The sequence below is a fragment of the Chlorocebus sabaeus genome, chromosome 19, assembly GCF_047675955.1.
Source record: "Chlorocebus sabaeus isolate Y175 chromosome 19, mChlSab1.0.hap1, whole genome shotgun sequence".
Lineage (NCBI taxonomy): Eukaryota > Metazoa > Chordata > Mammalia > Primates > Cercopithecidae > Chlorocebus > Chlorocebus sabaeus.
Window position 1 is genome coordinate 30,091,735 of NC_132922.1, and position 24,479 is coordinate 30,116,213.

Below are 24,479 nucleotides of genomic sequence, written 5' to 3' on the forward strand. Positions count from 1 at the left end.
CACAAATCCTTTAAAATGCTAATTGCCGGCTTCTGATTTTACAGTAGTAGTCCAGTTTTCTGTCTGGAAGTGTAGTGCTCAGAATAAAATACATTAACATCTGGGATGCTGGAACTCACCCAGCATACTCACCAAACTCATCATAGATTCTACACTTCTATGTATGTGACATTAGCTTTCCTGCAGCCACTTCACACTGCTATCTCAATGAGCTTATACATAATTTTTAATTTTTTTTATTTTTTTGAGATGAAGTTTCGCTCTTGTTGCCCAGGCTGGAGTGCAGTGGCATGATCTTGGCTCACTGCAACCTCCACCTCCCAGGTTCAAGCGATTCTCCTGACTAGTCTCCTGAGTAGCTGGGATTACAGGCGCACGCCACCATGACTGGCTAATTTTTTGTATTTTTAGTACAGATGGGGTTTTACCATATTAGCCGGGCTGGTCTCAAACTCCTGACCTCAGGTGATCCACCCGCCTCAGCCTCCCAAAGTGCTGGGATACAGGCGTAAGAAACCACACCCAGCCCATAATTTTTTAAGTTAAGAATTGTTGGCCAGGCGCGGTGGCTCAAGCCTGTAATCCCAGCACTCTGGGATGCCGAGACGGGCGGATCACGAGGTCAGGAGATCAAGACCATCCTAGCTAACATGGTGAAACCCCATCTCTATTAAAAAATACAAAAAACTAGCCAGGCGAGGTGGCGGGCGCCTGTAGTCCCAGCTACTCAGGAGGCTGAGGCGGGAGAATGGCGTGAACCTGGGAGGCGGAGCTTGCAGTGAGCTGAGATCCGGCCATTGCACTCCAGCCTGGGCAATAGAGCGAGACTCCGTCTCAAAAAAAAAAAAAAAGAATTGTTTTTTGTCCTGGCAAGGTGGCTCATGTCTAAAATCCCAGCTCTTTGGGAGGCTGAAGTGGGTGGATTAGTTGAACTCAAGAGTTCAAGACCAGCCTGGGCAAAGTATCGAAACCCTGTCTCTACAAAATATACAAAAATTAGCCAGGTGTGGTGGTGCGTGCCTGTGGTCCCAAATACTCAGGAGGCTGAGGTGTGAGGGTCACTTGAGCCTGGAGGGCGGAGGATGCAGTGAGCCAAGATCAATGCAGGGGTTCAATCATAGCTCACTGTAGCCTCAAACTCCTGGACTCAAGCAATCCTCCTGCCTCAGTCTCCTGAGTAGCTGGGATTACAGGCATGTGTCACCATGCCCAGCTAATTTTTATTTTTATTTTTAGTTTTGTAGGGATGGGTTTCGTTATGTTGCCCAAGCTGGTCTCAAACTTCTGGGCTCAAGTGATCCTCCTGCCTCAGCCTCCCAGAACTTGGGATTACAGGCGTGAGCCACCATGCATAACAACGAGCTTATAAATGAGGAAGATACCTAAGTCTTTTTTAGCACCTGCTTCTCCTAAACTACGTAATCTCTACCAATGTAGTTGGTATTTTTTATCTTTCATCTATCACTACAAAAACTCATGGTATTAGCTTTAGCTCATTGTACAAATCTGTGATTCCCAGCTTTGTGCCTTCCACAGATGAAATCAACTTGCTTTCCAGATCTTCATTCACAGAACTAGCTTGTTTTGCTCCAATGATAGGAGGGTCTTGCTGGGCCGATACCTCACTGATCACCCTTTGGGACAGTCCTTCAGGCAGTTCTGCAAACCCTCCAAACCATTTGGCCCTCAGCCCATATAATTGGTCCAGGATGTCAGGAAAGGTGCTTGTCTAAGGCCTTTATGAAGATCCACTAGACTGCAACAACTTCATTTCTCTCAACCACTCTTCTTAGAAAACCCAGGCAAAGAAAAAATGAAGTTGGTATGACATGACTTGTTCATAACCAAGTCAAATCTCTTACATTTTCCTAATATTAAACAACGCTGAATACTCTATAAAAGCTTGAAAAGCAATACTTTTTCCATTTTATTGATTTATTTTATTTTATTTATTTATTTATTTTGAGACCGAGTCTCACTCTGTTGCCCAGGCTGGAGTGCAGTGGCATGATCTCAGCTCGCTGCAACCTCTGCCTCCCGGGTTCAAGTGATTCTCATGCCTCAGCCTCCCGAGCAGCTGGGATTACAGACTCCTGCCACCACATCTGGCTAATTTTTGCATTTTTAGTAGAGACGGGGTTTCTCCCTGTTGGCCAGGCTGGTCTCAAACTCCTGACGTCAGGTGATCCACCTGCCTCAGCATCCCAAAGTCCTGGGATTACAGGTCTGAGCAACCACACCCAGCCACATTTTCCATTTTATATGTTAAAGTCATGTTATCACCTTTGGTGCTGACCTCTTTATTCTGATAAATTATATCCACAGAAAAGCCTTTAATGTTCAACTTTTAAATAAAAACACATAATTCTAACATATTTAATTATATCTTTAGCCAACCTACAAATAAATGAAGAATCTAAATTAGTCAAAATACATCACTAACTGGGAACATTTAGAATGCAGACAAGCAACCAGGCACTGCTTGGAAGAACCTAGAATAGCAGCATACAAAAACTAACTTTCTAAGCGATAAATCTAAGAAGAAGTTGTATGATTATATTCTTTGCTTAAAGAAGAGGAAAGTATGAAATACATGTTTGTAACATTTCTATCAAAATTAACAAAATCTAAAGAAAGTCTGTGCCCTTAAAAATAAAAGCTTCAGCTACCTAGAAGATTCTCTTCTAGCTGGGCACAGTGGCTCACACCTATAATCCCAGCACTCTGGGAGGTCAAGGCAGGAGGATCGCTCGAGGCCCAGAGTTCAAGACCAGCCTGGGCAACATGGCCAAATCTCGTCTCTACAAAAAATACAAAACAAATTAGCCGGCGTGATGGTGCACGCCTATAGTCTCAGCTACTTGGGAGTCTGAGGAGGGAGGCTGGCTTGAGGAGGAAGGTGGAGGTTGCAGTGAGACAAGGTCACGCCACTGCACTCCAGCCTGGATGACAGAGCAAGACTCTGTCTCAAAAAAACAAAAGAAAAGAAAATGATCTTCTATGAATGACTTCAATCCCCAACAAAGAGCAAGAAAAATGAGCTGCCTCTGCCTTTTTCTGCCGCCTACCTTACACGACTTTCTGAAAAGCTGAAAGGGACAGTGCTGCTCATGTCTCTACAGCGCCTGCCCTTCATCAGAAAAAAGAAAAAGAAAAAAAAAGAAAAGTTGAATGAGATAAGACTCATGAGATCCTAAAGAGTACTGAAAGACCTAAACATGTCTTAGGTCTGCTAAGAACAGGATAAAATAGATAAATATCAAAAAGCAATCTGGTCACATTTCACATTTTTAAAATCTTTTCATCACTTTGGGACTCTATTCAATCTAATAGAAATGCACACCAAATCAACACATGCTTACCTCATCCCTGAGTGAAGGATCCCTATAGGCCACATCAGACAGCAGAGTTACCAAGCAGAAGCTGAAGCTCTCTGCAACTGGGAGGGCACCTGGAAGATGTAAAAACAGTAATCAGATAACCAGGAACCAGATACTGGGTCACACCTCTGGCCATCCAACTCAGTATGTTCCCTCTCACCATGACCTGCCAAGGGACCAGTTTACAGCAGCTCCCCTCCTTGAGACAAATCTCAAAAGAACAGCTATGGTCCCAATGAGTTTGCTGAGAAACACCCCTACCTTTCCTTTACGTAAATGTTTTGGTTCAATAAACTTAAATGTTTCCTGAGCCAATAGCTAGTGTGAGATAACAGAGCCTCTCAACATGACGGATTCAACTTTTTATTCCCTAAGTAAATGTGAGAAATCACAAAAAAATTAAAAAATAATAATAAAATTAAAAAAAAAAAAAAAAAAAACACTTGGCTGGGCTAAGTAGCTCACGCCTATAATCCCTGCACTTCTGGGGGGCCAAGGCAGACAGATCACCTGAGGTCACGAGTTCGAGACCAGTCTGCCCAACCTGGTGAAACCCCGTCTCTACTAAAAATGCAAAAATCAGCTGGGTGTGGTGGCGCACACCTGTAATCCCAGCCACTTGAGCGGCTGAGGCAGGAGAATCGCTTGAAGCCAGGAGGAGGAGGTTGCAGTGAGCTGAGATTGCACCACTGTACTCCAGCCTGGGTGACAGAATGAGTCGCCATCTCAAAAAAAAAAAATTAATCAATTTTGAATATTGAATATTGAATTAAGGACAAAAGAGTATCCATTATTTAATGGATATATTCATAGTACATGACAGAAGACTTACATTTCTACTCCAACACCTAAAATTTTAAAGTGCAGCTCTAGGCTATTCTCAAACTTGAATGTGCCCATGACCAGCCTAAAATTTGACTTTTTAGTAATGATGCTCTATTTAATTTGTAGTCTATTAAACTGCAGGACAGACTGGGCGCGGTGGCTCACGTCTATAGTGCTAGCACTTTAGGAGGCCGAGGAAGGCAGACCACTTGAGGCCAGGAGTTCAAGACCAGCCCAGCCAACATGGCAAAATTCTGTCTCTACCGAAGATACGAAAATTAGCCAGGCATGGTGGTGCATGCCTGTAATCCCAGGTACTGGGGAGGCTGAGGCACGAGAATTGCTTGAACCCAGGAGGTGGAGGTTGCAGTGAACCGAGGTCAGGCCACTGCACTCCAGCTTGGAGTGCAGACAGAGTGACACTCTGTCTCAAAACACAAAAAAGAAACAAAATCCTAACAAATTGCAGGATACATGCATAATTTGGGATCTGTCAGTTTTAGGCATGTTACCAGAAATGATGAAAACCCAAAGGTCAAGAGGAATATAGGCACAAACAGAATGTTTTTTAATTTTTATTTCGGGTTCAGAGGTACATGTGCAGTTTTGTTATAGAGGTAAACTGCATGTTACGGGGATTTGGTGTACAGATTATTTCATCATCCCCGTAGTAAGTATAGTACCCAAAAAGTAGTTTTCCCATCCTCACCCTCCTCCTACTCTCCACTCTTAAGTAGGCCTCAGTGTCTGCTGTTCCCTTCTGTATTCATATGTACTCGATGTTTAGATCCCACTTATAAGTGAGAACATGCAGCGTCTGGTTTCCTGTTCCTGTACTAATTCTCCCATAATGGTCTCCAGCTCCATCCATGTTGCTGCAAAAGACATGATCTCGGCCGGGCACAGTGGCCTCACACTTGTAATCCCGGCACTTTGGGAGGCTGAGGCAGGCAAATCACTTGAGGCCAGGAGTTCGAGACCAGCCAAGCCAACATGGCAAACCCCATCTCCACTATAAATCTTAAAAATTAGCTGGGCGTAGTGGCACATGCCTATAATCCCAGCTACCTGGGAGGCTGAGACACAAGAACCACTTGAACCTGGGAGGCAGAGGTTGCAGTGAGCAGAGATCGCACCACCGTACTCCAGGCTGGGTGACAGAGCGAGACTCTGTCTCAAAAAAAGATAAAATAAAAAATAAAAGGACATGATCTTGTTCTTTTTTTATGGCTACACAGTACTCCATGGTACACACACCACATTTTCTTTATCTAGTCTTCCACTGACGGGCATTTAGGTTGATTCCTTATCTTTGTTATTGTGAATATTGCTGTAATAAACATACTTATGCATGTATCTTTACAGCAGGATGATTTACATTCCTTTGAGTATGTACCCAATAACGGGATTGCTGGGTCAAATGGTAATTCTGTTTTAAGTTCTTTCAGAAATTGCCAAACTGCATTCCACAATGGCTGAACTAATTTATATTCACACCAGCAGTGTACAAGTGTTCCCTTTTCTCCACAACCTCACCAGCATCTGTTATTTCTTGACTTTCTAATAATAGCCATTCTGACTGGTGTGAGATGGTATCTCACTGCAATTTTGATTTGCATTTCTCTGATTATTAGCATCAGATGATGAGCATATTTTTCATATATTTATTGGCCACTTGTATGTCTTCTTTTGAAAAGTGTCTCTTTGTCCTTCGCTCACCTTCTAATGGGGTTGTTTTTTGCTTGTAAATTTCAGTTCCTCATAGATTCTGGACATTAGACCTTTGCATAGTTTGCAAATATTCTCTTTCATTCTTTTTTTTTTTTCGAGATGGAGTCTCACTCTGTTGTTGCCCAGGCTGGAGTGCAGTGGCATGTCTTGGCTCACTGCAACCTCCACCTCCTGGGTTCAAACGATTCTTCTGCCTCAGCCTTCCGAGTAGCTGGGACTACAGGCACACACCACCATGCTCGGCTAATTTTTGTATTTTTTAGTAGAGATGGAGTTTCACCATATTGGCCAGGCTGGCCTTGAACTCCTGACCTCGTGATCCACCTGCCTCGGCCTCCCAAAGTGCTGGGATTACAGGCATAAGCCACCGTGCCCGGCTGACCCAGACTAGTCTTAAACTCCTGAGCGCAAACGATCTGCCCACTTTGGCCTCCCAAAGTGCTAGAATTACAGGAGTGAGCCACCATACCGGCCAATTTATTCCGTTTCTAAAGGTGCAAAGTTTAACTGCAACTTAGAAACAAAGTGATGAAACCATTTACAGTGAACATTGCTGTTGCGTCCCCAACCTCCATCTCACCCTTTTTGAGCAGCAGCACTATAATCTGGAAAACTGACCTCACTCCAGGAGTAAGCCTATAAATTCTAAGGGTAACAGTGACTGATTTGGGGATGGGCAGGTGACCCAATTCTGGCCAATGAGACATGAGAAAAGGTTCTTGAAGGTCTCAACAAGAATGAGCAAGAATGCTCAGTCTCAGAAGAATGCAAGGGAAAGCCTGGCCTGCCCAGGCCCACCTTCTCCCCAACTCATCCATGGGCTGTGGCCAACACATGGATGTAAGTTCAGCCCACAATGCTGCAGGCAGTTAGTTGTTTCATAGGCAGAAGTAAGACAAGACGCATCTGATGTATCAGTATGAATAAACACTTGATCCTACAAACACTGAACATGTATATTTTCTTTTATATTCAGGGAAAACATTATATACTATTACCTCTGCCTTTCCGAGCTGTGCTTTCTTCTACCCAATACACTTTTGGAAGACCTTTGAGAAGTCGCAGAAGGTAAGGAACCACACAATCTTTGTGCTAAAAAGTAATAAGAAGAAGAATAAATTAGATTTAATAAAATAAGTGATTGGTAGCTTTTTAGCCCAGATTAAGCCCAAAGCAAAGCATATCCACATCCTAATCATCTCAGAGATTCTCCAAGGATAATGTAAAGAGCATGTAAATTCACATGGCATCACTCCATTCCTGTTTTCACACTGCGGAGTCCAGAGGCTGTCCCATCAACCTGTACCACAGGAGCCTAAGGAAAGGTTCACACCTGCCTTCTGGAGCAGAGGGTCCAGCCTGCTCAGGACTCCTCTGGGGGCTGGGCATCTCCAGAAGGTACATGTGTGTACGCACTCAAAGCTGTCTTCAGTGATAATGGTTTAGACCCCCAAAATCCATCCAAGAGCCCCAGAATAAGATCCTAGGGATGGAGAGAAGCTCATAGTGTGGGCATCTCAACTGGATGATGCTTTTTTCTGTTCATGTCCCTTGTCCATTTTCCTTGTTTTTTTTTTTTTAATTTTCTACTTCATGTTTCCTCTTGCTCTTCTCAAGTTGAGCATCAGACTTTATAGCCAACATTAGCCCAGTGAAAAATTTTACTTTCCTCTAATTTCTGAACTAGCCAATCAACACCAATATACAGCTTCATAATCTTCCATCATTGGCTTTTGGAGCTATTTCCCTAATTACAGCTGTTCCAGTTAAGGATTAGTTGTGCTCCAGAGAAGAAGTGTGCTCTAGAGAAGAGGGGTACTATTTGACGTTTTGAAATGCTGACAAACTACATGGTAGTTTTAAAAACATGGCTGCAGCCAGGCACAGTGGCTCACACCCGTAATCCTAGCACTTTGGGGGACCCAGGCGGGTGGATCACTTGAGCCCAGGAATTCGAGACCTGGCTGGCCAACATGGCAAAACCACGTCTCTACTAAAAATACAAGTATTAGCTGAGTGCAGTGGCACGTGCCTGTAGTCCCAGCTACTCGGGAGGCTGAGGTGGGAGGATTGCTTGAGCATGGGGGGTGAAGGCTTCAGTAAGTCAAGATTGTGCCACTGCACTCCAGCCTGGGTGAGAGTGAAATCCTGTCTCAAAAAAAATTAAAACATAAAAACATGGCAGACAGTGGCCGGGCATGGTGGTTCACACCTGTAATCCCAGCACTTTGGGAGGCCGAGGTGGGCAAATCATGAAGTCAGGAGATCGAGACCATTCTGGCTAACACGGGGAAACCCCATCTCTACTGAAAACACAAAAAATTAGCCGGGCATGGTCGTGGGCACCTGCGCCTGTAGTCCCGGCTACTGGGGAGGCTGAGGCATGAGAATGGCGTAAGTAAACACGGGAGGCGGAGCTTGCAGTGAGCCTAGATGGCGCCACTGCACTCCAGCCTGGGCGACAGAGCGAGACTCTGTCTCAAAAAAATAAAACAAAACAAAACAAAACAAAACACAGCAGAAGGCACGCAGCTTCCACCTGGCTCTTTTTCAGGACATTTGTCCTGGAACCTAGACACTATACTATGATAAGACCCATGAATGAGACTTCAGGTGATTCCAGCCCCCAGCTTTTGAGCCACCCAACTGACGCTAAATGGAGTCAATTGAGCCCTGTTTAAATTGCAGATTAATGAATCAAAGAAAACAATGTATTAAGCACTAAGTTTGGGGGGAGCTTGTTATACCATAACAGATAACCAAAAACAAAGAACTTTATCAAAAACAAAACAGTTTTTTCTCTAGACCATAAAAAGGAACTGGCTAAGACATCAGTTGAGGATCCTAGTGTACTGACAGGAACAAAACTCCCTAAGGCCTGAACCACATGGCCTCCTGCAGAGGAAGTGGCTCCAGGTGGCTCTTTTCTATATAAACTGCGATGACATTAGCAGTACAGGGTGAGTAAAACCACCTCAGCTCCTCTGGCCACAGCTGCTACCATGGCAGCCCACTGCTGGGACCGGAAGGAGGTTAATGCCCAGCCCATCCTAGAGGGAAGCAACGAATATAAGCACCAGGTAAACCAAGGTTGTCCCTAGGGCTTTCTCAGGGGGCTGGCAAAGCATGCTAGGCTTCTCTCTTAGTATATATGAGGCTAGTGGGCTGCCCTGGACATACAGGCAAACTCTATGGTCCAAGGGACAACGTTACATGCCACCTGGGACCCTGCTAGTCCTTACCCAGAACCTGAATGACACCAAAACTTGTGCTCATCTATTCGTTGTCATCTTAAGAAGTCCAATGCAAGTACAATACTTTCAGGACTTACAAGTAAATCTATAAAGACATGTGTTTGTCAAAGATATTATCAAGTAATCCACGTTTGAACAACAATAGTTTCTTAAAAAATTTTTTTTAATTCTTTTTTGCCCTTTATAATTCATTTTATATTTATGTAGGATATGGTAAACAGAAAAAGTAAAATGGTTTTCTTTCTTTTCATGTTTATAAATAAACAGGTAGGCTGGGCACGGTGGCACATGCCTGTAATCCCAGCACTTTGGGAGGCCTAGGCATGAGGATCACTTGAGACCAGGGTTGGAGATCAACCTAGCATATGGAGATAACCTATGGGCAACAGAGCAAGACCCTCATTTCTAAAGAAAATTTAAAAATCATACCCATGACTATAAACCCAGCTGCTCAGGAGGCTGAGATGGGAGAATCCCTTGAGCCCAGGAGTTCAAGGCTGCATTAAATAATGACTGTGCCACTGCACTTCAGCCTAGGCGATAGAGTGACACTCTGTTTCTAAGAATAAATAAACAAATACATAGCAGAAGAAAAGCCAAAATGCAGCTTATGTATCTAATTTTGTTTTTTTATGTAACCTTGATCAGGTAACCTATTTAATTACTAAAATACTGCTCTATAATTAAAATTCTTATTTTTCAAATGTATAAATACTGTCAAAATATTAATGCTCATTAGAGCAAAATTTCCAGGAGATGGAAGCAACCTTTTCTAGATAAATATTCAAATGTCTAACATCTTTATTTACCTAACACAGCATAATTAACTTGGAATTTAGAAATAGTATCTAGTAATGATAAAAATAAATAAATAAATAAAAGATTCAATATCCAATGATCAATCGTTTGTTTCAATTAGCTTTGATAAATATAAAAATATAGTCTCAAAAAACAAACAAAAACAAAACCCAAAAAAAATACACACACAAAACAGTCACATTATTTTTTCATTGGAGCTACAGGGCTAGTTTTTAAGTCCCTATTAAAAGGTACATTGAGACCAGGCATGATGGCTCACACGTGGTTCATGCTTGTAATCCTAACACTTTGGGAGGCAGAGGCGGGCAGATCACCTGAGGTCAAGAGCTTGAGACCAGCCTGCCAAACATGGAGAAACCCCGTCTCTACTAAAAATACAAAAAAATGAGCCGGGAGTGGTGGCTGGCACCCGTAATCCCAGCTACTCAGGAGGTTGAGGCAGGAGAATCACTTGAACCCTGGAGGCGGAGGTTGCAGTGAGCCAACACTGCACCACTGCACTCCAGCCTGGGCAACACAGCGAGACTCCATCTCAAAGAAAAAAAAAGAACATACAATGATACATACTCTAAAAGTTTATACACATAATCACAATTTTGAAAAAGACATTATATCAAAATTACCTTAAATGATTTTGTCCTTTTGGAAGGAGAAATACAGTACCCCTGAGTCTGAATGATGAGCATTTTACCTGAGCTTGAAAACCAAACCTACCCCCTGGAAGGCACACAATTACTTCTCAAACCATTTTGACTTACTCTGTGGCACATAATAACAAACAAACAAAAACCACTTTTTTTTTACAACATAATATATACACACAATTCCAAAAAACTCAAATTTTCTAAGAAGGTTTACATTTGGAAGTCTCATTTCCACCTTGTCCTACCCTCCTCACTAACCACTTTAATTAGGTTCAAATGTATTCTTCTAGTAATGTTTTAGGTAAATATAAGCAGATACAAACTTAAATGCTCACTACACCCCTATTTACAATGAAGAAACTTATTTTTTTTTTAAATTATTATTATACTTTAAATTCTAGGGTACATGTGCATAATTTGCAGGTTTGTTACATATGTATACTTGTGCCATGTTGCTGTGCTGCACCCATCAACTCGTCAGCACCCATCAACTCGTCATTTACATCAGGTATAACTCCCAACGCAATCCCTCCCCCTCCCCCCTCCCCATGATAGGCCCCGGTGTGTGATGTTCCCCTTCCCAAGTCCAAGTGATCTCATTGTTCTTTAATTTCATGAAGACTTACCTGAAGATCAGATTCAATCAGAAAAATGCCCAATGCAATCACTGCATCTCTCCGTCTTTCATCTAACTGGAAGATCCCATGGAAATCCACTGGACACATGCAAAGAAGCTTTTGGACCTAGAAAATAAGACCCCCCAAAAACAGCTCCAGAAAACAGAAAACCACATTCAAAGTAAAGCAAGCTAAGTACAATGTCACATGCCTGTAGTCCCAGCTATTTAGGAGGCTGAGGTGGGAGCATAACTTGAGTTGGGAGTTTGAGACTAGCCTGGCCAACACAGTGAGACCCTATCTCTTAAATAAATAAAAATAAAAAATAGGCCAGATGCAGTGGCTCACACCTGTAATCCCAACCCTTTGGGAGGCCAAGACAGGTGGATTACCTGAGGTCAGGAGCTCGAGACCAGCCTGGCCAACATGGTGAAACCCCGTCTCTACTAAAAATACAAAAATTAGCCAGGCGTGGTGGCATGCGCCTGTCGTCCCAGCTACTCGGGAGGCTGAGGCAGAAGAATCACTTGAACCCAGGAGACAGAGGTTGCAGTGAGCCAAGATTGTGCCACTGCACTCCAGTGTGGGTGACACAGCAAGACTCTGTCTCAAAAACAAACAAACATACAAAAAACAAAAAAACACTACCATAAACCCCAAAGAGTCCATGTTTTTAGTTAAAAGATCACAGGACATCTCCAGCTGCTGAAACGATTGTACACATGCCCCTCAAAACACATAAACTCTGAGTAATATGAGCTAAGGGTTAAAACTATATATACTCAGAGGGGGTAAGACACAATGGCTAAAGTTTGCATTTTGGTGTTAGGACAGTCCAAGTGGGTGTCCCCACCTCCTGACCACGAACAGGTTACCTAAACCAACCTACAGTAACAATGTCTCACTGATTCTTTTAAAAAATCAAATGTGGCCGAGCACGGTGGCTCACACCTGTAATTCCAGCATTTTGGGAGGCCGAGGCAGGCAGATCATGAGGTCAGAAGTTTGAGACCAGCCTGGCCAATATGGTGAAACCCCGTCTCTACTAAATACAAAAAGTAGCCGGGCATGGTGGCGAGCACCTGTAATCCCAACTACTCGGGAGGCTGAGGCAGGAGAATTGCCTGAACCCAGAAGGTGGAGGTTGCAGTGAGCTGAGATAGCACCACTGCACTCTCCAGCCTGGGCAACAGAAGGAGACTCCGTCTCAAAAAAAAAAAAAAAAAAAAAAAAAAAAAAAACCGGCCAGGTACGGTGGCTCAAGCCTGTAATCCCAGCACTTTGGGAGGCTGAGACAGGCGGATCACGAGGTCAGGAGATCGAGACCATCCTGGTGAACACGGTGAAACCTCGTCTCTACCAAAAAAATACAAAAAACTAGCCGGGCGAGGTGGCGGGCGCCTGTAGTCCCAGCTACTCGGGAGGCTGAGGCAGGACAATGGCGTAAACCCGGGAGGCGGAGCTTGCAGTGAGCTGAGATCCGGCCACTGCACTCCAGCCGGGCAACAGAGCGAGACTCTGTTTCAAAAAAAAAAAAAAAAAAAATCAAATGTGTGAATCAGCTAGGACTGAACACAGCACATATTAAGTGCTCAATAAACATTATCTATTGTTACTGCATATGCTATAATAGTGGTCAGTGGAAGGCAAAAGCAGGCAATGAGATTCAAAGAATGCTGACTAATGAGTCAACACTGAAGCAGAGGGAAGAAGTGGCCCTATCAAAGCCTATGTACTTTGCTCTGTCCTGTGCAATACTTTATCAATACCCTGTACTAAAACACAGAAGATACACTCCACTACAAACCTGGCAGATGAAACTAATGTGCTAGAAGACAGCACAGAGACTTGAAAACTCGTCAAAATTGGCATAGCATCATTATTTCTCCAACAATAGTGCCTGAAAGACAACTTTTGATAATGTGATCAGGGAAGACCTCTCTAAGATGGTTCCTCAAATTGGGAACCATCAAATTGGGAAATCAAATCAAGGAAGCCAGGACAGGAAAGGCTGCTGCTGCAGCAGCACAGTGGAAAAGAGGAAGCAAGGAGGCCCAGGAGTTCAGGCCCAGGCAGAGAAGGTCCCCAGAGGGCCCCACAAGCCAGGTCAGAAGCCTGAATTGTACCTTAATAACAAATGCATGGAGGCCCTAGGGCATCAAGTTTAGAACTGAAATCTAGAATCAAGTTTAGAACTGAAATCTAGAAGAATCCCTCTGGCTGATGCACAGAAAATGGATTTTGGAGGACAAGAGTGAAAACAGAGAGACAGGTGAGGAGAGCCCTGCAGTAGGCGAGGCAAAGATGGTAGCATGGTAACAATCGACAAGTACAGACAGAAACAGACCAGTTCAGGATATGTTTTGGAGGAAGAGTTAACAGGGCTTGATGATGGACAGGATACAGAAGCAAGGGAAAGATTACTTTAGCTGCCTCTTTACCACACTAGAAAGTACCCAGGCTAGGTGCATGGCTCATGCCTGTAATCCCAGCACTTTGGAAGGCTGAGGCAGGAGGATCACTTGAGCCCAGGAGTTTGAGACCAGCCTGGGCAACATAGTAAGATCCTGTCTCTACAAAAAAAAATGACAAAATTAATCAGCTATTGTCAGAGGTGTGTGAACCAGAGCAACTCCATCCTGAATAGGGGCTGGGTAAAATGAGGCTGAGACCTACTGGGCTACATTCCCAGACAGTTCAGGCGTTCTAAGTCACAGGGTGAGACAGGAGGTCAGCACAAGATACAAGTCATAAAGACTTTGCTGACAAAACAGGCTGCAGTAAACCACCAAAACCAAGACGACTGGTCTCGAACTCCTGATCTCAGGTGATCCACCTACCTCGGCCTCCCAGAGTGCTGAGATTACAGGCATGAGCCACCGCGCCCAGCCACCAAGGCTTTCTTTTTCACATACAGCATAAGAATGGATTTCCTCTCTCAGGCCAGGTGCTCTGGGTTGGGTTCTAACAATATCCCAGGATCAGAATTCAGCATCATCAATACAGTTTAGCCATACTGCCAGGGCAGGTGTCACCCTACCAGTAGAAAGAACTGAAGGCAGCATTTTTTACCATCCTCAATTCCTCTAGACTGCCAGGGCCTCCTCTCCTTCAAATGCCCAGAGGGGCTCTGGGGTACTCTGACTTCAGACCTTCCTCCCCTATCTCCATCCAACTAAAAACATTTAAATAGAAATCATCTGTGATCATTCAGAAATTACTCTAAAAGCTAGGCACAGCTTTACATGTGAAGCAAAGATACCAAAAAGAACAACTAACTCAGAGACCCATGTAATGATTCCATGATTTATGCACTACACTGGCATGCCGTGTTTAGGCAGAATAATGGCACCTCAAAGATGTCCACACCCTCAATCCCCCGGAATCTGTGAATATGTTACTTTACATGGCAAAAGAGACCTTCCAGATGTATTAAATTAAGAACCTTGAAAAGGAGGGATTATCTTAGATTATTTAGATAGGCCCAGGGCAATCGCAAAGGTCATTAAAAGGAGAAGAGATAGACAGAAGAAGCGGTCAGAGTGATGTGAGATGGGGGCTTGGCCAACCACCATTGCTCCCTTTGAAGATGAACAAAGGGGCCAGGTATCAAGGAATGTGGGCAGCTCTAGGAGCTGTAAAAGGCTTGGAAATGATGGCTGGGTGCAGTGGCTCATACCTGTAATCCCAGCACTTCGGGAGGCCAAAGTGGGCAGATCACCTGAGGTTAGGAGTTCAAGACCAGCCTGGCCAACATGGTGAAATCCCATCTCTACTAAAAATACAAAAATTAGCCAGGCATGGTGGTAAGCCCCGTGGCAGGCACCTGTAGTACCAGCTACTCGGAAGGCTGAGGCAGGAGAATTGCTTGAACCCAGGAGGTAGAGGTTGCAGTGAGCTGAGATTGTGCCACTGCACTCCAGCCTGGGCAACAGAGCAAGACTCCATCTCAAAATATATACATTTTTTTTAAAAAATGAAAAAGGTTTGGAAATGAGTTCTCCCCTACGGTCTCTAGAAAGATATACAGCCCTGCCATCACCTTGATTTTAGTCCAGTGAAACATAGGTTGGGTTTCTATCTACAGAACTGTAAAATTATAAATGTATGTTATTCTAACAACAAGTCTGTGGCAATTTATTTACAGTAGTAATAGGAAACTAATGTAATTGGTCACAGGTAATTAAACAAAACTCAAAGCCTGTTGGACTGCCTATAAAGAAAAGTATCAAACTGAATAATCAGATTACAGGCAAGAGGCGGGGCACAGTGGCTCACACCTGTAATCCCAGCACTTTGGGAGGTCGAGGCAGGCGGATCACATGAGGCCAGGAGTTCGAGACTATCCTGGCCAAAATGGCAAAACTCCATCTCTACTAAAAATACAAAAATTAGCTGGGTGTGGTGGCCAGGGCCTACCCAGCTACTCGGGAGGCTGAGGCACAAGAATTGCTTGAATCCAGGAGCCAAAGATAACAGTGAGATGAGATCGTGCCACTGCACTCCAGGCTGGGCCACAGAGCAAGACTCTGTCTCAAAAAAAAAAAAAAAAATTACAGACAATATTTATTTCCTTCTTTATTCTTTTCTGTATTTACCATATTTCTATAAAAAATATTGATAACTTTAAAATCAGAAAAAAATACAGCCAGGCATGGTGGCTGACGCCTGTAATCCCAGCAGTTTGGGAGGCTGAGGTGGGAGGGTTGCTTGAGCCCAGGAGGTCAAGACCAGGCTATGCAACATGGCGAGACCCTGTCTCTACAAAAAATTTAAAAATTAGCCAGGTGCAGTGGCATGCCCCTGTAGTCCTAGATGCTCAGGAGGCCAAGGAGGGAAGATTACTAGAGGACTGCATGAGCCCAGGAGGTTGAGGCTGCAGTGAACTGTGATCACACTACCGCACTCCAGCTTGGGTGACAAAGCAAGACCCTATCTCCAAACAAAAAAAGAAAAAGAAAAGAAATACAGAATATACACAAGTTCAGGTGCTCCACTGATATGCTTACCTGAACTGCAGGCCTGAGGATCACTGACAACTCCCAAACATATGAAGAAGTGTAGGTATAGGGCTGGGAGAGGTTGCAGATGCAACCAGTAAATGTCCACTTTCAGGCAGGCCATGTGTTATTCTATCCCTGTTTTACAGGTTAGGCAACTAGGTCCAGATAAGTTAAGTACATCTGAGGCAACAGGCTCCTAACCAGACCTTCCTTCTTATTTTGTCTCCTCCTACTCCAATATTTCCACTTCTGGTTCATATACTTTCAATGGTTCCCCATTGCCCAGTGAACCCTCAGTGCACACTCCCAGTCCCAAAACTTCTCTCATAAACCCAGGCCGCTATGTCAAATATTTTCCAGACCTCAGCAACTTGACGTAATATCTCCCATCATACTTCTCAATAGCTCACATAGAACTCTGTATTTCTCAAGATAATTACCTTCCTGACATCTCAGAGTTACTTGTATACTTATCCTCTTACTGTAGAGGACTGTGACCTCCTCATCACTCCACTGCACCCTGCACATTTCAGAACTTTAACAACTACTTAGTGTAACTAAAGCGGCCAAGGTCACAGCATTTGATAAGGTGAGGAGGAAAGAAAAGAGGTAAGGGCTACTAGAAAGCAGGGTTTAACTACACTGTGATACTTGTCATATAGTCAGTACCAGGCACAGTGCTGGCATGCAGTTGACACTGAACAAGTTTCTGCTGCCTCACTGAATGAATGGAGGGATGGATAGAAGAACTCTCAAATGAAGTAATATATAATGTACAATCACTCCCTCACGAGTGTTACAATCCAGCAGAAGTTACAAAACTAATAAAAATGACACAACTAGCAAATAACACAAGTCAGAAACTAAATGACAGAGGGCCCTGAAAGCCTGGTGCAAAATACTCTTGGAAACTGGGACTCTTATGAGAAAGACATTTGAAGACTTGAACCTGGGTCCTATAGAAATCGTCACACCCAGTTCTGGTGGGTGCCATTCTCCAAATAATGACAGCTAACACATATTGAGCATTTATCATGTGTTCATCTATATTATCTTACTTAATCCTCACAACAGCTCATTAGGTAGCTATTATTAATCATCCTCCTTTTACATATGATGAAACAGACAGAGAGGTCAAAGTCCTAAAGCAAGATAAAGCATTAACCCTATAGTCTTTGAAAAAAATGAAAAGAAAAATAACATCAAATGGCTTTTCAGAATCAGAATTTTACAATAAACTAGCAAGTTGTTTGTTTTTAGGGTCTTAGGGGGAGTGGGTCATTATAAAAAGTCATTAAGCTCAAAATCTGACCACGATGGCCAGGGTTTTTCCCATTTACAAAAAGGATCCAGAGGGGTTCTACCCACCACTTTCAAAAGGTTGTTAAGCCAATGGACCACAGGGAGGCAACAGATATGACTGACTTAGACTCTGATAAGCACTCTTAGCAGTACTTTAACCCAAGGATATTAAAAGACAGATAGCTCAAAGATGTGAATTTTGACTGCCAAGGTAAGGAAATGCTAAACCAAGGAGAAAATAAGATTCTTTGTAAGTCTGGATGACTGGGCAGAAAATTGCAGAAGAGAATCAACCATAACAGAGGGTATTTGTAAGGTATTTAGGTCAAAATAAAGCTACAATAATAGCATTACAAAAGTTGGATAATTAAATGATTTTTTTAAAAGAGTACTACTTGTTATTTAAAACCTCTGGGAACCGTCTTTCTGGAGAAAACAAAATTCCCTGAGAACGAAAGACTAAGATTTAAGTATTAATGGTATATTTTTCTGTTAAAACCATTTGTAATTGTGTTTCTCAAATGTACTGTCCCCTCAGACAAAAAAATATTGAACATAAGTTGACATTTTCAAAGTGACTCAGAGCTATCATGATAAAGGTGACTGTGACATGATACACATGGACCTACAAATGTAAATGGAACAGCACCTGCTCCTACAAGCACCCTGGATCAGACTTTCATTAGAGATGCTCTTTTGAGCTGAGTGCGGTGGGAAGTGCCTGTAATCCCAGTTGCTTGGGAAGCTGAGGTGGGAGTATTGCTTGAGCCTAGGAGTCTGAGGCTGCAGTAAGCTATGATCATGCCACTGCACTCCAGCCTGGGCAACAGAGCAGAATCCTGTCTCCAAAAATATAAAATAAAAAATACGCTCTTTGGTCATCTTTGGACAGATTCATGGCCTTCTAACAAACAAATTCAGCAAGGTTACAGGACACAAACTTAAGACAGGAAAATCAGCCGGGCACAGTGGCTCATGCCTGTAATGCCACCACTTTGGGAGGTCGAGGCAGTTGGATCACGAGGTCAGGAGATCAAGACCATCCTGGCTAAAACGGGGAAACCCTGTCTCTACTTAAAAAAATACAAAAAAATTAGCTGGGCATGGTGGTGGGTGCCCGTAGTTCCAGCTACTCGTGAGGTTGAGGCAGGAGAATGGTGTGAACCCAGGAGGCAGAGGTTGCAGTGAGCCGAGATAACACCACTGCACTCTAGCCCGGGCGACAGAGTGAGACTCTGTCTCAAAACAAACAAACAAAAAAATAAGAAAATCAATCGTATTTCTACAAAGCAACAATGAGCAAATTAAGAAAACTATTCCATGGTTAATTGTATGTTATATGAACTTTATCTCAATCATTTAAAACAAAAAAAAAGAAAGAAAAACACTAACACAGGAACAGAAAACCAAATACTACACATTCTCAATCATAAGTGGGAGCTGAGGCCGGGCGCGGTGGCTCACGCCTGTAATCCCAGCACTTTGGGAGGCCGAGGCAGGCGGATCACGAGGTCAGAAGTTTGAGACCAGCCTGGCCAACATGGTGAAACCCTGTCTCTACTAAAAAAATACAAAATTAGCCAGGCATGGTGGCAAGCGCTGGTAGTCCCAGCTACTCAGGAAGCTGAGGCAGGAGAATGGCATGAACTCGGGAGGCGGAGCTTGCAGTGAGCCGAGATAACGGCACTGCACCTCCAGTCTGAGCGGCAGAGCGAGACTCCGTCTCATAAATAAATAAATAAATAAATAAATAAATAAATAAATAAGTGGGAGCTGAATGATGAGAACACATGAACACACAGTAGGGGGAACAACGCACGCTGGGGCCTGTGAGGTGGAGGAGGGAAAGTATCAGGAAGAATAGCTGTTAGGCACAGTGGTTCACGCCTGTAATCCCAGCACTTTGGGAGGCTAAGACGGGTGGATCACTTGAGGTCAGGAGTTCAAGATCAGCCTGGTCAATATGGTAAAACCCCATCTCTACTAAAAACACAAAAATGGCTGGGCGTTCGCCAGGAGCTGTTGCTCACGCCTATAATCCCAGCACTTTGGGAGGCCGAGGCAGATGGATTGCCTGAGGTCAGGAGATCAAGACCGTTCTGACTAACACGATGAAACCCCATCTCTACCAAAAATTAAAAAAAAAAATTAGTCAGGCGTGGTGGCAGGCGCCTGTAGTCCCAGCTATTCGGAAGGCTGAGGCAGGAGAATGGCGTGAACCCAGGAGGCGGAACTTGCAGTGAGTCGAGATCGCACTACTGCACTCCAGCTTGGGTGACCGAGCAAGACTCCATCTCAAAAAAAAAAAATACAAAAATTAGCCAGGCGTGGTGGCGTGCGTCTGTAGACCCAGCTAATTAGGAGGCTGAGGCAGGAGAATCGCTAGAACCTGGGAGGCAGAGGTTGTAGTGAACTGAGATCGCCCCAGTGCATTTCAGCCTAGGCAACAGTGCAGGCTCAAAAAAAAAAAAAAAAAAAAAAAAAAAAGAGGGGGGTGGGGGGCCAGGTGCGGTGGCTCACGCCTGTAATCCCAGCACTTTGGGAAGCTGAGGCAGGTGGATCATGAGGTCAGTAGTTCGAGACCAGCCTGACCAACAGGATGAAACCCTGTCTCTACTAAAAATACAAAAAAATTAGCTGGGTGTGGTGGCACACACCTGTAATCCCAGCTACCCAGGAGGCTGAGGCAGGGGAATCACTTGAACAGAGGAGGCGGAGGTTGCAGTGAGCCGAGATCACGCCACTGCACTCCAGACTAGGCAACAGAGCAAGACTCCATCTCAAAAAAAAAAAAAGTAATAGCTAATGGATGCTGGGCTTGATACATAGGTGATGAGACGATCTGTGCAGCAAACCACCATGGCACACATTTAACAAACCTGCACATTCTGAACATGAACCTAAAATAAAAGTTGAAGAAAAATGAATAAATACAAATCTAAAAAGAAAAACAACTGTAATAATTCCAGCACTTTGGGAGGCTGAGGCAGGAGGATCGCTTGAGCCCAGGAGTTTGAGACCAGTCTGGGCAACACAGTGAGACTCTGTCTCTACAAAAAATTTTAGAAATTAGCCAGGAGGCTTGGTGCAGTGGCTCACGCCTGTAATCTCAACACTTTGGGAGGCTGAGGTGGGTGGATCGCTTGAGCCCACGAGTTCAAGACCAGCCTGGGGTACATGATGAAACCTGAGACCAACCTGGACTACATGGTGAAACCCAGTTTCTACAAAAACTAGCCAGGCCATGGTGGCTTGTGCCTATAGTCCCAGCTACTTCAGAGGCTGAGGTGGGAGGACTGCTTAAGCCTAGGAAGTCCAGGCTATAGTAAGCTGTGATAATACCACTGTATACCACTGCTCTCCAGCTTGAGTGATACTGAGACCCTGTTTCAAAAAAAAAAAAAAAAGCAATTTCATTTAAAATAGCATCAAAGGCCGGGCGCGGTGGCTCAAGCCTGTAATCCCAGCACTTTGGGAGGCCGAGACGGGCGGATCACGAGGTCAGGAGATCGAGACCATCCTGGCTAACACAGTGAAACCCCGTCTCTACTAAAAACACAAAAAACTAGCCGGGCGAGGTGGCGGGCGCCTGTAGTCCCCGCTACTCGGGAGGCTGAGGCAGGAGAATGGCGTAAACCCAGGAGGCGGAGCTTGCAGTGAGCTGAGATCCGGCCACTGCACTCCAGCCCGGGTGACAGAGCAAGACTCCGTCTCAAAAAAAAAAAAAAAAAAAAAAAAATAGCATCAAAAAAAAAAAAAAGTAACTTACGAATAAAAACAAAAGAAGTGCAAAACTAAGAAACATTGCTGAAAGTAAAGAAAACCTAAATAAATGGAAAGGCATCCCACGTTCATAGATCAAAACAGTTACCATTGTTTAGACGGCAATATAGGCCGAGCACAGTGGCTCACACCTATAATCCCAGCAGTTTGGGTGGCCAAGGTGGGTGGATCACCTGAGGTCAAGAGTTCAAGACTAGCCTGGCCAACAAGGCAAAATCCTGTCTCTACTAAAAATACAAAAATTAGCCGGGCATGGTTGTGCACACCTGTAGTCCCAGCTACCTGCGAGGTGGAGGCAGGAGAAATGCTTGAACCTGGGAGGTGGAGGTTGCAGTGAGCTGAGATTGTGCCACTGCACTCCAGCCTGGGTGACTGAGAGAGACTTCGTCTCAAAAAAAAAAAAAAAAAGGACAATACAGCAATACAGTCCAAACTGACCTACAGATTCAACACCATCCCTATCAAAACCCTAGGTGAGTTCTTTGCAGAAACTAACAAGCTAACCCTAAAATTCCCATGGTAATTCCAGGGACCCAGAATAGCAAAAACAATCTTGAGAAGGAAGAACAAAGGTGGAGGACTCATTCTTCCCAATTTCAAAACTTGCTACAAAGCTAAAGTAATCAAAACAGTACACGAGCCAGCATCAGGAAAGACATATAGACCAAATAAACCCTCACACTTACAGTCAACTGATTTTTGACAAGGGTTCCAGGACCCCTCAATGGAAAAAAGAACAGTCTTTCCAAGAAATCGTGCTAAGACAAGTGGATATTCACATGCAAAAGAAAGTGGACCCCCATCTCATATCAAATAAAAACTTAAAACGGATCAAAAACTCAAATGTAAGAGCTAAACTATAAAACTGCTAACAAAAAACACAGGTGTAAGTCTTTGTGACCTTGGAATTGGACAATGGTTTCTTAGATACAACACCAAAAGCACAAGGGACAAAAGAAAAAAAAATGACAAAATGGACATCATGGAAATTTAAAACTTTTGTGCTTCAAAGCACACCATGAAGAAAGTGAAAAAGCCCACAGAACGGGAGAAAATATTTGCAAATCATATATCTTATTAATACACTTGTATCTAAAATACATAAAGAACTATTACAACTTAATTTAAAAAAAATACAATTTAAAAATGGACAAAGGATCTGAATAGATATATCTCCAAAGGAGATCTACAAATACCCAAAAAGAGTGGCTGTTCTAGGATAGAATAGGTTGGCTCAACGTCATTAACCATCAGGCAAATGCATATCCACAACAGAATAATAAGATCTCACTTCACATCCACTAGGATGGCTATAACTGGAAAGACAGACAAACCAGAGTGTTGGTGACAATGTACAGAAAACAAGCTTTCTGTACACTGTTGGTGGGAATGTAAATGATGTAGTAACTTTGGAAAACAGTCTGGACTTCCTCCAAAAGTTAAACCTAGAGTTACTGTATGGCCCAGTAATTCCACATCTAGTTAAAGACCTAAGAGAAATGAAAATATGTCTACAGAAACACTTGTACATGAATTTCCATAGCAGCGTTATTTATAATAGTCAAAATGTAGACCCAATCCAAACATTCACCTACTAATAAATGGATAAAATGTGGCACATGCATACAAATACTATTCAGTAATAAAAATGAAGTAAAGAGATGCTACAACATGGATGAACCTTGATAAATATGCCAAGTAAAAGAAACCAGTCACAAAGAACCACATCTTATATAATTCTATTTCTATAAAACGTTCAGAATAAATCTACAGAGACAGAAAGTAAACTAGTGGTTGCCTGGGGATGGGGCTGGTAGGGCTGGAGGGTAACAGCAAGATTTCTTTTGAGGGCAAAGAAAATGACCTAAAAATGATCATGGTGATGGATGGACAACTCTGTGAATACACTAAAAATGATGAATTGTACATTTTAAACGGGTAAATTTTATGGTATGTGAATTATATCTCAAGAAAGCACTATTGAAAAACCTAGCCTCAGAAGGATCAAATTAAACGACAGCAACTACCTACCAGAACAAAGCTCAACATTCCCTAAAGGAAGACAACAAAAATCTAAACACTCAGGCCAGGTACAGTGGCTTGCCTGTTAACACCAGCACTTTGGGAGGCCGAGGCGGGTGAATCACTTGAGGCCAGGAGTTCAAGACTAGCCTGGAACCCCGTCTCTACTAAAATACAAAAAATTAGCTGACTGTGGTGGTGCACGCTGAAGGAGTCCGAATAGGTCCCTGGGACTATAAATATTCATTAAAATTTTTTTAAATTTTGGCTGGGTACAGTGACTCATGCCTATAATCTCAGCACTTTGAGAGGCTAAAGTGAGCGGATCATTTGAGCCCACGGTTTCAGATAAGCCTGGGCTCTTAAGATAGTAAGACCCCATCTCTAAAAAAATTTATTTTTTTTTACTTAGCCAGGTATGATGTGCACACCTGTAGTCCCAACTACTTCGGAGGCTGAGGCAGGAGGATCCGTCAAACCCAGGAATTCAAGGTGGTAGTAAGTTACGATCACGCCACTGCACTCCAGCCTGAGTGAAAAAGCAAAACTGTCTCCAAAAATTTTAATTTAAAAAAATGTCTAGGCCAAGCACAGCGGCTCACGCCTATAATCCCAGCACTTTGCGAGGCCGAAGTGGACAGACGGTTTGAGTTCTGGAATTTGAGACCAGCTTGAGCAACACAGTGAGATCCTACCTCTATTTTTTTTTAATGTCTATTTATCCACCCCTCTAATGCCAGTGCCTACCACAGTGCCTGCAACACAGCAAACCCCCAAAGACTTATTATATGAATGGCTGGTGCCACCTGTAGCTTTTATAATAGTATAGCCTTGGTTACCCTTTTTTTTTTTTTTTTTGAATCAGAGTCTTGCTCTGTCGCCCAGGCTGGAGTGCAGTGGCGCAATCTCGGCTCACTGTACCACCTCCTGGGTTCAAGCAATTCACCTGCCTTAGCCTCCCAAGTAGCTGGGATTACAGGTCCATACCACCATGCCCTGCTAATTTTTGTATTTTTAGTAAAGACAGGGTTGCGCCATGTTGGCCAGGCTGGTCTCAAACTTCTGACCTCAGGTGATCTGCCTGCCTCAGCCTCCGAAA

The 24,479-nt window shown here is 43.5% G+C and overlaps 1 protein-coding gene across 1 annotated transcript in view; it reads right to left on the reverse strand.

Annotated features, from left to right (window-relative positions):
- PI4KA (phosphatidylinositol 4-kinase alpha) overlaps positions 1-24,479 on the reverse strand; it is a 143,049-nt gene that overhangs the window by 112,615 nt on the left and 5,955 nt on the right. The window contains exons 2-4 of the mRNA XM_007974934.3: positions 11,280-11,396; positions 6,935-7,028; positions 3,363-3,451 (exon numbers count right to left, since the gene is read on the reverse strand). Of these exons, the coding sequence (XP_007973125.3) occupies positions 3,363-3,451; positions 6,935-7,028; positions 11,280-11,396 (300 nt within the window). The remainder of the gene's footprint in view (positions 1-3,362; positions 3,452-6,934; positions 7,029-11,279; positions 11,397-24,479) is intronic.